Genomic DNA, 15,764 nt, shown 5'->3' with positions numbered 1-15,764 from the left:
TTATTTTTAAACGAAGTTTCGTGTTAGAAATATCTCAACATTTTCCACCGTCTTATAAAATGTATATACAAGTCTAGTGCAGTATATCATGTATACGACCAAGACCATAAATATCTAAAAATATATCAGCACTTATTATGTGTAAATATAAAAATTATATTATAATTGTATTCTTGTCTTACCTTTACAACTAGTGCATATAATAAATTTAAATAAAATATACATTTTATATATTTTGTTGTAATTCAAAAACAAATAACCATACTTGTAATTTTCAACAAAAATTTATTTTACTATTATATTTTCTATATGATATATATTAAAATATTACAATTTTGTTTTATTGTAATAGCTGTTTATATGGAATATAATATGTTTTATATATATATATATATGAGAAATTGTTAAGTACATTTTTCAATTTTTATTGTCGATAAAAAAACTTTTACTTATTCAAAAAGCTCGATAAAAAGTTATTTATAATTTTAACTATAGCAATTTAAAAATATTAAAAATTCATACATAGAATTGTTTTATAATAAGCATTAGAATTTCAAATTTCGACAAAATTAGCCAAAATTATGAGAATTTGCAATCTATTTTGTATTTAAAAAAAGTTTAATTTTTTTTTATCTTATTCTTGAAAATTTATCTCAAAATTACTCGTAAGTAGTTAGTTCATACTAAAATTCAAAATTCTATAACAATATAAGAACTTGATTTTCTAATAAACATTTAATTATTTTAATTTCAAATTTGGTCAAAATTCGATATTTAAATTAAAGATTGCCATTTAGTTTATTTTTATTATAATTCATAAGTATTTGAAACTTTTACATATTATTCAATTTATATTATACATATATACATAAACAATGGCATTTTCATTGGATCCATTAACAATCGTCTTTCGTATGCAACATTAACACATCCATTAGTGACCAACGTGATTAAAAAATACCCAGTATACTCTTATTACTTCTATCTGTATCCTTAATCATATATTTACATTAACATTATACAACAGTGTAATTATTTAATACTTACCTTTTTAAATTTACAATAAACTTTTCGAATTTTTATTTCATTAATTTTTGATTTTGCTAGTATATATTAATATGGCTTAGTAATCATGACGATAATCAATGTAAAATAATAACCTTCAAAATACTAATACGTATGAAACCTTAGTTATAGTATTAATTTGATAACATAAATTATTTTCATCTACCCATTCACCCAAAATGTTAGATAATTCAAATATTCTACTTTGGGTACGAATTTGGTACCGTTAGTGTATATTGTGTAATACATGGTAAACTTCGATGACGATGTCAATTTTGATAAATGAGATACTAATATGTATTTTTAGTGGGTGTGGTTTCTTAGCAACACGTTGGGTCAATGACTTAAATTTTATTATATAATATTGTATACACGCAATAACATGGTATAGTGGCTGGTACCCTTGTTGTTTGTTCCGTATAGTTTTATTACAATAATACACATTTCGCGTGAAAGTGGCGTCACTATCGTAGACAACAGCAGTACGGCACTGTAGTGAAAATGTCCAACTCTGAGTTGCATAAAGAACCAAAACAGATAAATAATAATAATAACAACAGTAGTAATAATAAAACTAATAATATTAAACCCCAGCAACAGCAACAGCAGGAAAGGAGAAAAAATAAAAAGATTGATAAGGTGCAATGTGATGGCAGGTTGTAAGTAAAAAATAAAAATCTTGTGAATCGTACTTAAAAACTAATAGTGTTTTATTTTCAATTTTTTACCATTATTGTCTAGTTTTTTTTTTTCGTCACAGGAAAATTATAATAAACAGAGAAAATGAATTGCGAGCTAGATGGCCAGAACGGTGGGGGTTTTATTCAAAAAATAACGTGGAAAAAGTAAGTGTAGTGCTAATAATTTCATTAATTTTGTACTTAATGACGATGTACACTAGACAACTTCTATTTACAAAGATCAGTGTTGTAATCTTACCATTTTTTTAAAAACATGATTTTAATGATTACTTGCAATTTAAGACACTATTTAGTACAACACTTATTTTATAATATATTAATCTATTACTATCTAAGGACGGTCGTGTCCCGTTTCGCAGCATAATTCTCAAATTATTTTTGTATTAAAATATGGTTATGAATTTTGTGATTGATAAAGTGATAAAAATACACAATGAAATATTTATCATTTGAAACGATCATAATACTAAACTATCCAAATGTGGAAAACAAGTTGAAACAATTTACAATAAATATTAAATACACTAAGGTTGAACAAAAAAGAAGTTGACAAGAAACCCTCCACAGATGAATTGGATTGATTATTTGGACAATGTCAGTTATTTTTAAACACAACTAATAATTTCAACTAGCTCAAAAAGTGTTTTATTTTATATGATTATTTTTATTATGCAAATATCGATTTTTTTATTTATGAGTTATGACTATAAAAAGTACCTTATAATGGGGTATGCAATTGTAAATAAATACATAATACATTAATATATAATTAATTAGTATGTAGTTTGTAACTTACAAGTTATATTAAATTACTCGAAAAATAAATTCGGTGAAATGGTAACGCGGCGAAATGGGAACTGACCATAAATAAAATTAGATCTAGTACTACGTAATACTATTTTATCCTTTTAAAACCTAAAAGGTTTATTCTAAAAAATGGAATATTTCATTAAAACAATAAGAAAATAATTAAAAATAGGTACCTTATAAGGGTGATAACCTACCTTACAATTTATACCATTGTACAAGTAGGTAGATAATTGTTTATATGAAAAGGTATATATTACCTATCATGTATATTAAAGTTTTTATTTTAAATTAGGTATGCATACGCCATACATATTGTGTGTATGTAGTGTATTCTATAATATTATATTCTCGCACAATAAAAATTGAGACCCTAATAATCATAATGATAATAGTAATAATTAATAAATAATAATATTATTAAAGCATTGTTATACGCCATAATGTCGTGTCAAATTGAGCGTCTATGCCGACAAGAAAATCACCCATGGTATGTGGACTATCAGCGCTATCACTAGGTAGATATTATCTACACTCAACAGCCTAACAGGATTTGATGTTTGATCAATGAGTTAGCTAGAAAATTGTTTTTTATACTGGAATGTATCAACATACAGGTTTTATTTAATACTAAAAACCTAGGTCGCTAAGATCTTTAACTCCGAGGTAAATACTATGCCAAACATGGCTTCAAAAAGTACCTACCAAATTATTGAAAATGAAATTTGTTCTTCATACATTCATACTTGGACCTTTTACACAGCGTTTCGTAGTGCAATGTTCCACCTCTCCAATTGTTGCTGGTCGAATCGCTGTTGATTTTTATATAATAAAATATAAATATAAAACATAATACATTTTGATTTGTTTTTGTTTATTTATAATTGAATATTTACATGAACGCGACCCATGGTGTACGAGATATACAAATAGGGTAATTAATGTACGATCGACTAAGCAGACAGGTTGATTATATTTTACGAAATGAAATATACTATATTGATAGAATTATATCAAGTAAGACACCAAACTGATTATATAATTGCAAAATTTGCATGTGAAATTCAATTTTTAGTCACCAATTTGTTAAATGTTTTTAGATATGGAGCGAACATGCTGTCAATTTAGGACTACCGGAAAACTTTATTGATCTCAGAAGACAGAAACTACGTAAACAAGATATTATTCAACCGTTGATCGAAGCAGTACCATCACCGATGTGCGTTCCCATAACGTCATCGGGTAAATTTTTAACTTCTGTTAATAGGAAATATTTTAGTCAAAATGTGTTATTAGGTTTTGTTGGATGGCGTTCTGCGCAAAGTATTTGCAATTTAGAAATGTTTGGCAGGAATTGTGATTACAATAAACTAGATACTCGAATGTTAAAATCAGACAACGAGCCAGATCAAAAACAACAAAGATTTATAATTCTAGGATAAATAATTTATGTTTGTAAAAAAGGAGGTAAAATAAAAATATTATTTGTATTACTTACATAGTTCAATTGATAGTATATTATAAGAATATTTTTTTTTTGTTAGGTCAAGTAATTATTTTTATACAAGTATTATACTGGTGACTTTTCTCATAATTAATATGATGAATTCACTTCAACTATAACCAGTTTTTCTTAATTTAAAAAGTCTAAAAACATCAAGTGTTAAATGACAAAAACCTGCAATTAGGTTTTAGTGATATTATTGGTATTACACATGTTGAAAAAATATAGGTAATAAAGATAAATGTACAAGCATAACATTCTGAAATAGTAATTAGAATTTTAGGTTGTAGTTTTTTTTTTTTTAATGTATTTAAAACATTGTAAACATATTCATATACAGCATAAGTAAATGCTTATGTGTTGATAGTATGTCTAAACAAAAAAAATCTATTAATTTACACTTATAATTTTAGTAAGGTATTGTGATTGAGGAAATGCTTAATTTCCAAACAATGTTAAATCATTTGTTGTATACACATAATTATGCAAAAATGAAAAATGTGAGTCAAAATAATATAAATTAAGATCGTAGTTATAGAATGAAATAAATAATTTCATGAAACAATAAAATGGAATAGAAAGACAAAAATTAAAAATATTTAAATATGTAAATTTAAAATTTAGTAAATAAAATGATTTTGGTTTAAAATATTTCAAAATTACACAAGTTCTACTAATAATCAATAAGTATTACTATTTAATTTTATAAAATTTGAATTATTTTTTTAACTCACTAGTCACTTAGTAATTTTATTATCTTTGTAAAATTTAACAAGTTTAGATTTTGGTTTCTTAATGTTTTTTTTTTTGTATTTTTTGAATTGTTTTATCATAGGGGTGGCAAATTATTAGAACGTTACATACCAACATTTTTTTTTTTTGGAGAATGCTATGAAAAATATTACCTAGGTATATATTATATTATTTCTAATATTGTAAGAAAAAAAATGATTGTAATTTTATTGTATGATTATTAATATATTAATATAAAAAAGGTTAGTTTAGGTGCATAATATAATAACATTACTTTGTTAATTATTGATTTTCTTAATTTGATTTATTTTTTGTTTAATACTTGATGCCAATTCGTTTATATTTGGTTTGAAAAAATATTTTAATTTTCGCGTGCCCTCAAAATTGTTTAAGTACTACCTTGACTTTGGGCTGCATGAGTGCATGGATTTGTCATCCCTGTTCTATCATTCATTGTTCAAACCGTTTTAAAGTTGTAGTATCATTTTTCCAAAATGTTGATATTAAAAGTTTTCATTTTTTCGATGTGCGACGATCATTTAATAATTTTGAATAGGTATTGTGTTTTTGGGCAAATCCAAAACATACATTTTATGCAGATCGTTGAGAAGAATAAATTAGTTTTTAATACCTGTCACTCGATCTCTCACAGTATCAATAAGTTTTTCTGAAAACGCCTCGTAAGTAACTTTTTATATTATTTAAACCGTACAATAATTAAACAAAGATATTGAAATTTTAAAATACATAAATTAAAATGAGATTTTTTTATATTTCTAAGTTGGTAGACTTGCATAATTTTCAGACCCGATATCATTATTTTGTTCGGAGATATACTTCTGATTGTTATCATGTGGCCGAACTGGCCGGGAAATGGGAATCCACAAACCTCAACTTACCTTATAGTTTTCCCGAAATGTGATAAAAATAAAATATCAATTTTTAAAAATTTAAGTCGAATATGACCACAGAACATAATATTCTATATGATATAACTAGCAAAAGACGTTGGCAATGCTGGCATTTCAGTTCCAATATCACACATTCCTTCCTGCAGTGGCGTTATCTGTGTTGTCCCTTATCTCTTCGCAGTAGTTTCTTGTTGTTTATGAATCTATATTCTATTCGTGAAAGTTGAATATTTTAAACAATATAGTTTTTGAAATAAATTGTTTACGTACTACTATTCTAGGATTCTTTCGAGGATTCTTTAGTTCTATCTTCTAACCATTTCATTTAACGATCCGAATTGTCCAAACAACAGTTGGCCATGTTTTGCAGAGTTATTTCAAAAGCAGGTAAATACTTATAACATCTACTTGTATAATGTTTGTCGTTTCATTTAAAAAGTTATAACCGACAGTAATAATGCATGTTGGTTATTTCATCTTTAGTATTTTCACTCGGTGTACGAAAGCATTTCAAGTGATTTGGGTGCATAATCTTTTTATTTTTGATTTCATCACTCCATTTAATTTAATTTATCCATTTGTTTCCATGTCCAGATATTGATTGGCTCAAACTTTAATCTTGCACGGCAATAAATCAATTGATATCAGTATAAGAATTTTTTTTAAATTTAATTTTTAAGGTATCAACTGTGTGGTTATTAGCTGGCATTACATTATTTACATTAAATTACTATTATATTCTAAGCATTTTGTGGTGATTCTGCAAGCTCTCTTTGTCAATATTTTTATTTGTTTGATTGTTTTAACAAACTTTTAGTGTTTTAATATTGTTTAATGTACAAGAAAATTAATTAACCTGATTATTAGAAAATTATTATTAAAATGTATTCGACATGTTTAAATGTTTGTATATATTTTTAGTTATTTATTTAAATTTGATTTTGTCAGGTATATTTCAAATAAAAAATTATTATTGTATGCATAAGTTACATTTTAAATTTTGAATGCAATTTAAATCTGTGAACATAAATCGATTTAACTTGGATTAGTAAATTAATTTCATCAGTGGCGCCGATCCTGTGGTTCAACTGTAACAAATGTCATTGTAATTTAAGTAGTAATTTAAAGTAGTGGTGTGCGAGTGTAGACACCTTGGGCTTGAAATTAATAAAAGAAACAAAGTAACTACTTAACATGAAATAAGGTATGTTTAAAAACATTTGTTAGATATTTTTAATGTTAAATATTGTATCAATAAAGAGATAAAACTTTACCTTTTACATATCAATTTAATTTTTTAGGTATAGGTTGGTCCTAATAAATAAAGGACTTAAAACTTTAAAAAAAATATTTACATAGTCATACAACTGTATTTTATTTTTATTAACAAACCCATCTGTAATTTAATTTTACATATGCCATACATTTTAAAAGTAATAAACTTAAAAAGTTGAATTGCATTACTATATTATTATTGCATTAAATATACAAAATTAAAAAAAAATATTATTTCATATTTGTAACTACTTAGACTGATTAGTATATAAGATACCTTGCAAGGTAGTTTTTATTTTATATTCTATAACTACTCTATTTCATATTTTAAAGATTAGGTTAATATAAATTATAATAAATAAAAATCAAACTTGTCGACTATATTTTTCATGAAATGTTAATAAATTGATTTTTATTGATAACTACCTAGATAAAAAAAAAAAGCTGTAAAAATGGTATGTAATCAGAAATCACAAACATTGAATTACCTATTGTGGTTAATGTTTAAATAAAGTTCCATAAACAAAACTCTTTACGTAAAAACTTATGAGGTAATATCCCTGGTAATATTGTTATAATTTATTTCTTTTAGATGTGTCGTGATGTACTAAGTTTTTTACTTATATTTACAAAATGGACGTCAATAAAGAATTTGATAACTTTCGGTCAAGCATGAAGAATTTCAACATAAATGTTGCATCAGAATTTTTAAATAGTACTAGCTTTAATATAAAATATGCTGGGGAAGTAATAGATGTACTTGGAAAGGGATTAACAGAAGAAAATTTTAAAAATAGACCTGATTATTTTAACTTTTGTGAAAAACAGTTACTTAAAATGGCAAATAATGAAGAATATCAAGAGGTAATTTTTGATTTTTTGGATATAATTGAAATGGATGATTGTAAATTATCATCATCTGTTTTAATCGCAGTAACTGTTTTAGAGAATACTGAAAATCCAAATCGAACATCTTTAGAATATTTGTTGATTAGTACTTTTAATAATTTAAATGAAATGAACGTTGCAAATTTAAAGGAAATTTTGCTAAGCATAGTAAAACTTTTAATAAAACTAAAGAAACATTTTCAACTTGAACAATCAATACTACATTATTTTTCTAGAATTGCTTTCTTAGTGTTACGTGCTAACATAGATCCCATTGAGTATCTAAACTTATTGTCTAACATAATTTATGATCCTTTTTATTTACTTGAGTATGAATTTGATGAAAAGGAAGAAGAATTATACATGGCTTCATTTTTTTATCTATATTTTAAAACTGGAATACAATGGGGACCTAAAATCTACAATCAGTTTTATGTCTTAGAAAAATGTTGTAATTTAGCTATGTCCGTATTTGACAATAATAATTTTGGGAAATCTTTTGCAAAATTAATTTTAACAAAATTTAAAAATAATGAAATTCCATTACATTCATTGAATAAATATCATGAAAGTTTTTTATTAGAAGCTGCACATAGTTCAGTATATAATGAACATTTGAATGTTAGGAAGGAATCAATTGAGTCATTGATGATATTCTTGGATAAATTAAGCAGTGATGCTCAGTATGTAGTTCTTAAGTATGCATTTTTGAAACCATTGGAATCTTGTATCAAAGACCAATTGATAATTAAGTTGAAAAACCTGATTATATTAAAATTACAATCAAATCAGGTTCTTGGATATTTTCAAGGAACAAGACTTTTAGAACTTATTCAATTATGTTGTAATATTCCTGATAAACCTGGATGCAATATTGAAAATATTAAAGAACATATTTTGAGCGCTATATCACTTATGTATTTTTTATCAACCAATAACAATGAAAAGTTGAATTTGGGTGAAGAATTTTCAAATAAAACTAAACAATTTGTAAACATCATTCAAAATACCATCAATGATGCCCGTGAACAGCACAATTTTGAGCAAAAAGTTTTAGATGATAAAATTGTTGTAGAAAGCAAAGTAGAAGTAAATAATTTAGACTATTCAAAATTGTCCAAAGATGAAAAGAGAAATATTTTATCAAAGATTTACACAACTATTACATTAGTGCAGTTAAATTTGGATTTGTTGAAAAGCATCATCAAAGACTAAAAGATATTTATGTTAAACATTTAAGTTTAGTATTATGTATATTTTTTATATTTTACTTAAATTTAAGTCACCTACCTATCTTTATGATAACCTATAAAATTGTTACAGGTTTCATTGTGTTTACATAGTTGTTAAATGTATTAAGTAATATAGTTATGTAGTAACTATTTTGGATTGGTTATTTGTAAGTTGTTTTTAAAATATGATAATATAATATGCTGTTTATTTTTATTTTTAATTATGTGTATTTGTTACATTTTATATATATATTATATATTATACTATGATACTTACTACTTTATTAGTACTATAGATTTAAATGTATAACGCAAGAAAGTTTTTGGATAAAATATCTACTTCTACAGTCCCAAGATTAAGCCAAAAAAAAAAAAAAAAAACCCACAAGATGATTGCATATCAGTTATGATTTATCCAGATTAAATTTCATAAAATTATTTAATTGAATAGCTAATTGTTTGGTTTTAAGAATTAATACAAATCACAATTTGGTGTGTATGACAGTTTAAATATTATATTTAAAGTTTGGACTAATGAATGTAGGTAAATCTATGTTATACATAGTTTAATAACAATAGTTACCTATAACTGTATATATTCTATTCTCAAACTGAAAATGAAAAGCAGGAAAGTATAAAAATAGACATTTTGTTATTTATTATTTTTATGTTGTTGCCAACATAATAATGATTAAAATGTTTTCATATTTTATATTTTCTGTAAGTGTTCCAAAAGTGAATTGACGAATCCATAATAATTTAGGGTAAGGGACATAGATATTAAATCAATTACTATAGAAATTTAAATAAATATATACATTAAGTTTTTTTAGCATTTATACGTATACATTGTTTAGATTCTAAGCAGTATTTTTAATTTTTTTTGTTTTTTTTTTCTTAATTCTTTTGAATCAGTAAAAAAAAAATCAAACTTCAAAGATGATTTCTCATAGAAAAGTGGATCTTATTCGTTATATTCTATATAATTAGTAATTAGATAGGTAAAAAGTGAGGTAAAAACTTTTCCCAAAATTTAAAAAAATACATTATTCGCTCTGTTCAGAATTTAATATTATGTAAAAACATAGGACGAGAAAAATCGAGGATTTAATATGAGATATAGGTGCTTCAGTTTGAAGCCTCAAATGATAATGATAGGTTGCAATATAAAAATGAATAATTGTTGATATTTGAATCTTTTGTTAAATATTTATATTAGTTCTTTTTGTGCTATTTTAAATTTTCTACTTTTTATCGATTTATGTATGTATAATACAATTTTTGTATTTGAATAGAAATATTGGAAATTTGAAATAAGTTGCTTTTATCTTAAAAAAATATCGAAAATACATTCAAAACTTTTTTTGTACGTGTTAAAATTTTAACATTAAGGTTTGAAAATCTAACACGAGATTTCTAATACACATTTTTTTTACTAAAAATTAAAATAAAGTATAAAGCCATTTGCATTGGGTGTGTGTGTGGGGGGAGTGGGGGTGAAAGTCAAATCTAGACGACATTGAATATTCAAACGTATAATAACAACGATTTATTTAATGACTTTTATTATTTTGTCGTAATTCATAAAATATTTATCTCAGAAATTCAAAACAAACATATTCAACGATGATGAGTCGGCATTGACATATAAATTAACCAATATGATCATTCTTTTTTGTATAATATTGTATTGGTTAGTCCGTTTAAAGTTTTCTAAATAACTACATAAATATATGTCGTTATCTTGGCTCTTTGAGAAATTTATAAATATTCAAATTGTATAACTTTTTTTAGTTTTCCAGGCCTTAAATTCGATTTTAAATATCTTATTAGGTTTCTATATTAAAATCTAAAATGTTTGTCAATAAATAATAAAATTGAAATTTTTGTTTATGACATTAAAAATGTATATACAAATTTAAAAAACTGAAATCGATAACTTATATCAAAATAATAACCGTATTATACAGATTAATTTTAAAATTATAAAAATCTTGAATTCAACAATAGCCAACGCGCTAACCTCAACAGATATATGAAATATAAAATAATATAAATAATAATTTGTAAGAAATTAATAATTTATAAGTAATAGGTACCTACTAATTTTTTTCTTGGAATATATAATATACTATAATGACTAGTGCGATAAACAATCCTCACGTTCGATTAGCAATCGTTTTGATCCTAGAAATTTTGTTTTTACACACGATCAAAATTTAAAATGCTTGGAAAAATATTTTTCCATTATTGTTCTCGCGTCGTATTCCGTATAATATAATATAGATATTTGTATCATACTGCAAAGCTAGTAAAAGTTATATGGGTGTAACACTAAGTTTTGGCATCTTAGCATTGGAAATATTTAAAAAAGGAATTTTGTTTTAGATTTAAAATTTTAAAGCTTACATAATTAGGTTGTGTTTTTTTTTTATATAGAAGTTTATAATTTTTGTATGTTATAAACAAACTACTATTCTATATATTATGTAGGTATTATAAATAGCAATAAAACAGGTAATTTAAAGCGATTTAAAAATTAATTTAGAAGTTTTTTTTTTCACTTTTACAATCACACGGCTAGATCGCATGTTTTAGTGTTACGTTTTCTACTTGTATCGTAGCAACGTTTTAATGACATACAGTTATACACTATAGTTTTACACAACATCTATAATACTAAACTATACTATAATTTATCGGACAAAAAAAAATCTAAGGGCGAACCATTATTACTTTGCCTACATTGAATCGGGTCTATTATACAATTTAAAAGTTGTACTTATTTCGTCCGCAGAGTTTAAAATACATTGCCGAAATAATATCAACACTATTAGTTTTTACAATAATATTGCACTTGGAGAACACGATATTTTCGCGCAAAACGGTGTGATACCGTCCACATAAACCACGGTATAGTCGGTAGACACATGGTAGATATGCGATAAAATACCAGGTCAATATTATATAGGTATATATATATATAATATATTAGGGTTTAAATCGCTCAGGGCTTTTAGAAATTGCATAATTTTCGTAATTTGTGTATGCAGTTTAACATAACAGAGTATACATATATTTTTTAAAGTTTAAAGTGTTCAAATATTGAATTTAATATTGTATATTTATTTGTTACACCTTATGTATATTTATTATTTATGCAACATATTTGCAATTGTACATAGTTATGAAACTATGGAAGGATAAAAAGCTATAGTGCCTATATCATAAGATGTGTAACCTTATATAGATAGAATAGGTAGATGCTCTTTAATATTTTTGAATCCAGAGTAAACCTATCTAAGTTGAGATGGTTTGCACGAAATGTGTTAAAGATAAAGTTTTTACATAAATCATACTCGCCCATGTATCATTGCCGCCATCAGCGAAAAAGATATTATCGTTGTTTATGCGTTTTGTTTTTGTGGTTTTTTCTGTACTATATAGGCACTCTTGCCAGGGCGAATAATTTTCACGCGTCGTTTCGTCCGAGCGTCGGTGGAGGGTTGACTTCGAGACCGTGCAGCGGTAACGGTAACCCCAACGGCAGTGGTAACACCAATGGCAGCAGTAACCCCAACAGCAGCGGACAGTCTACGACGGATGCAAACGATTGTAACGGCGATGGTTACGAAAGCGATATCAAAACAAAGATACTTCAATCCTCTCTACAGTACGTTCCCCAACACGGATGGTCCAGGGATACTGTGGCCGCAGGTAATATTCAAAGTTTTTTAATTATTTTTTTCCCCCAGAATGTGCTCTTGTTTGGATGCGATAAAAAAAAAATGCCCGAAATTTGAAATGGGCCAACGGGTACGTGGTATTCAGCTCCTTGATTTCCTAATACACCACCCGGATGTGTGGGCCTAACCGAGTACTATTGGTACTCGCCACTCGGTGTTCAATGTGCTTAATGTGAAGCTTTATGATTATTTTAATTGTATGATAGAAAAATAATTGTTCTAAGACACTCCATAAATGCTTCATATTAATTACAGGGGACTGCTTCTTAAGTGGCTGAGTATGTAATAGATTTAAAAAATTGGTCTCTCAATTGATAAGAATGTGTAGAAAGTAATTATTGGTACTGTCGCCGGTCAAAAAATAATGAATCGATAATCATATTATATTATACCCATTAACGATTGTTAATATTAAATAATTATATTTCAATAAACATGTATTCATTATATATTATACTTTACCATGTTATCTACTGCCATTAGTTCCATTCGCCGGTTAGGTCGATTATTTTATATTTATTGTATTAACAATCTAAACACCGATGATAAGGATATCATCAGAATTGCATGCCCAAAAACTGCCGAATTCCATGTAGGGTCTCAGTATGGTATAGTATATGCACATGTATTTTTTTTGCAGTCATTAAAAATATCTACTCTCTATGGTTCCTTTTTTTTAAGGATGTTTAAATTTCAAAAAATATTAATTAATTTTAAATTATTCACATATAGGATTGATCTTGATTAACGTACAATGCAATAATAGCTATTAATATACTATAGGTAAAAGTTGTTCTATATAATACATCGATGTGAATTGGTTTTTTTATAAAAATATTAGTTCTAATTATTCGTCGGGTGTTACTTAATAAATAAAAATAAATTAATAGGCTAACACTGCTGGCGGGCTATCTCCGCTCAAATTATTTTTGTTTACAAAATATTTCAGTAATTGTTAAAACTATACATGCATTTTGGATACACTCCTCTAGAAGATGATATGTAATTCGAACGCACTGACGATAAGAATTGTTATTTTTTATATAATAACAGAATAATGTGGCCCATAGCTTAACCCGGTAATAATTTAAAGCAGATTTACATATATGTGTGTTTATATGTTTTTTTTCAGTTAGGTACTCCGTTTGCTTAATAAATACATAAAATAAATATTAAATGTACTTTAATGTGTAAATATTAATTTGAATCTGTATGTCCATTACTATGGTTAAAAAGTCTACACCCCACGTTTTTTTAAATCTTTATTATTTGGAGGGAGGGAGCCAAAAACTAAATCAATTTTATCTACTTGTGGCCATGATCAAATGTAGGTATACAACTTATTATACATCACAAAACATATTATTATCTGTAGCTATCTTATTGTTTGTCCGCTCGTATATAGGCGCCGAAGAGCTCGGTTATCCGGACACTGTGCACGGCTTATTCCGGGACCCGGGAGCCGAGTTGGCGCTGCACTTTTACTCGGCCAGCAACGATTCGCTGTCCCAAATGCTCAGAGACGGCGCATTGGCGTGCCCCAGAGAAGAAAGGTTGGTATACTATGGTGGTCCATCCGTCGGCTTATTATTTTCCGATCTCACCGTTTTTGATTACAGCAAAGCCGAGCTGGCCGCGTTCCTGTCGAATGCCATCAAGACCAGACTGCTGATGCTCCAACCGTATTTGAACCAGTGGCCGCAAGCGATCGCTTTGCTCTCCAAACCGTCCAACGCACCGCACGCTCTGTCCAACCTGATGACGCTGGTCAACGACGTCTGTTACTACGCGGGCGACCGGTCCATAGATGTGTGTATAATTATATTATATTAAGTTCGGAATACCCCTTACATTAGATACGTATATGTGTACAGCTGCGGCTAGTCTGCACGTGTCCCGCCGATATAGTTTTTCCCAATAAATATATTATAGATGTATCGATGAATATAATTTGAAAAATTTATTTTGCTACATTAGAAAATCAAACAACCGTGAAATCCTTAGTATTTTATTTATTTATACGCGCCTAGGCGGGTACTCGAAATTTAAAACTGTTGATGTTCGTAATGAGAAAAACGTTATAGGCACTTGATAAAATATGTAAAACGAAGTTTATTATAATACATAGTTTATAAAGTTTGTCTTATAGTTTTGTCGAGAACATTTCAATCAATATTACTTATAAACGTTTTCTATTTTTCGGTTTTTATTAATTATTAAATATTTATCTAGGAATTTTTATTTTAATTCGAACTGGATAATATTATAATAAAACAAATAATTAGTCCAACAACCTCGCGCTTTCCGACACATGCAGCATTTAACCGCGTTATACATTAATAATTAATTAATGCATTTGTCCCAATTATAAATATAGACACGATGGTACACACGGCGAATAGGCTTGGCCACTATTTACAAGTCCAGTGAACTGCATTTATTGCAAGACAGATCGCAAGAATACGACGACACGTGGAATTTTGTGAGAAGAGCAGTTGAGGAATGCGTGAAACTGGATTCGATGCTCGAGAGTAACGCTCAGCTCGCTAAAGACGTCGTCACAGCATCAGTGTCTACAGTAAGTCGAATCAATTGAGTATCAAAATTATACTATTGTGTAACCCAACAATGGGTGAAGAACTTAAATTTATATGTATATTTTTTTTTATCAAGGCCAAGAATATTCTGGGACTTACGTGGAACAGATAATGCTGACTTGTTGTTCTTCTGCGTCTTCGGTCGTCGATTAGTATTATTATTATGATTTTTTTTTTTAATTCTTTGTTTTTCACACTACTGTTATCATAATATTGTAAAAATTAGTAATCTCTTATAAATAAAACAAATGGGTACTTACCAATAATTTGTTACTAAAACATACG

The 15,764-nt window shown here is 27.0% G+C and overlaps 2 protein-coding genes across 4 annotated transcripts; both read left to right on the top strand.

Moving 5' to 3' along the window:
• The first annotated feature begins 1,495 nt into the window (after positions 1-1,495).
• LOC132920916 (ciliary microtubule inner protein 1-like) lies at positions 1,496-5,114 on the top strand. Its single transcript, XM_060983650.1, has 5 exons — positions 1,496-1,724; positions 1,826-1,910; positions 3,674-3,815; positions 3,870-4,040; positions 4,118-5,114. The coding sequence occupies exons 1-4, from the start codon at positions 1,567-1,569 to the stop codon at positions 4,013-4,015; spliced, it is 531 nt and encodes a 176-aa protein (XP_060839633.1). The 5' UTR covers positions 1,496-1,566; the 3' UTR covers positions 4,016-4,040; positions 4,118-5,114.
• A 582-nt stretch (positions 5,115-5,696) lies between these two features.
• On the top strand, positions 5,697-15,760 carry LOC132923490 (ubiquinone biosynthesis protein COQ9, mitochondrial). 3 transcript variants are annotated; one of them, XM_060987524.1, is made up of 6 exons: positions 5,904-6,128; positions 12,584-12,853; positions 14,288-14,435; positions 14,502-14,691; positions 15,260-15,460; positions 15,556-15,760. In XM_060987524.1, exons 1-6 carry the CDS (start codon positions 6,101-6,103, stop codon positions 15,589-15,591), a joined length of 873 nt encoding a protein of 290 aa, XP_060843507.1. In that variant the 5' UTR covers positions 5,904-6,100; the 3' UTR covers positions 15,592-15,760. The 3 variants fall into 3 exon arrangements, with proteins under 3 accessions (XP_060843505.1, XP_060843507.1, XP_060843506.1); XM_060987522.1 differs by lacking the exons at positions 12,584-12,853; positions 14,288-14,435; positions 14,502-14,691; positions 15,260-15,460; positions 15,556-15,760 and adding an exon at positions 7,609-9,357 and having other exon boundaries at positions 5,697-6,128; XM_060987523.1 differs by lacking the exons at positions 5,904-6,128; positions 12,584-12,853; positions 14,288-14,435; ... (1 more) ...; positions 15,260-15,460; positions 15,556-15,760 and adding exons at positions 6,135-6,945; positions 7,609-9,357.
• The last annotated feature ends 4 nt before the right edge of the window (positions 15,761-15,764 follow it).

This window comes from Rhopalosiphum padi, chromosome 2 (genome assembly GCF_020882245.1).
Source record: "Rhopalosiphum padi isolate XX-2018 chromosome 2, ASM2088224v1, whole genome shotgun sequence".
NCBI classification, from domain to species: Eukaryota; Metazoa; Arthropoda; class Insecta; order Hemiptera; family Aphididae; genus Rhopalosiphum; species Rhopalosiphum padi.
The sequence above is the reverse complement of the archived record's forward strand: the minus strand, read 5'-3'. Positions and strand labels throughout refer to the sequence as shown.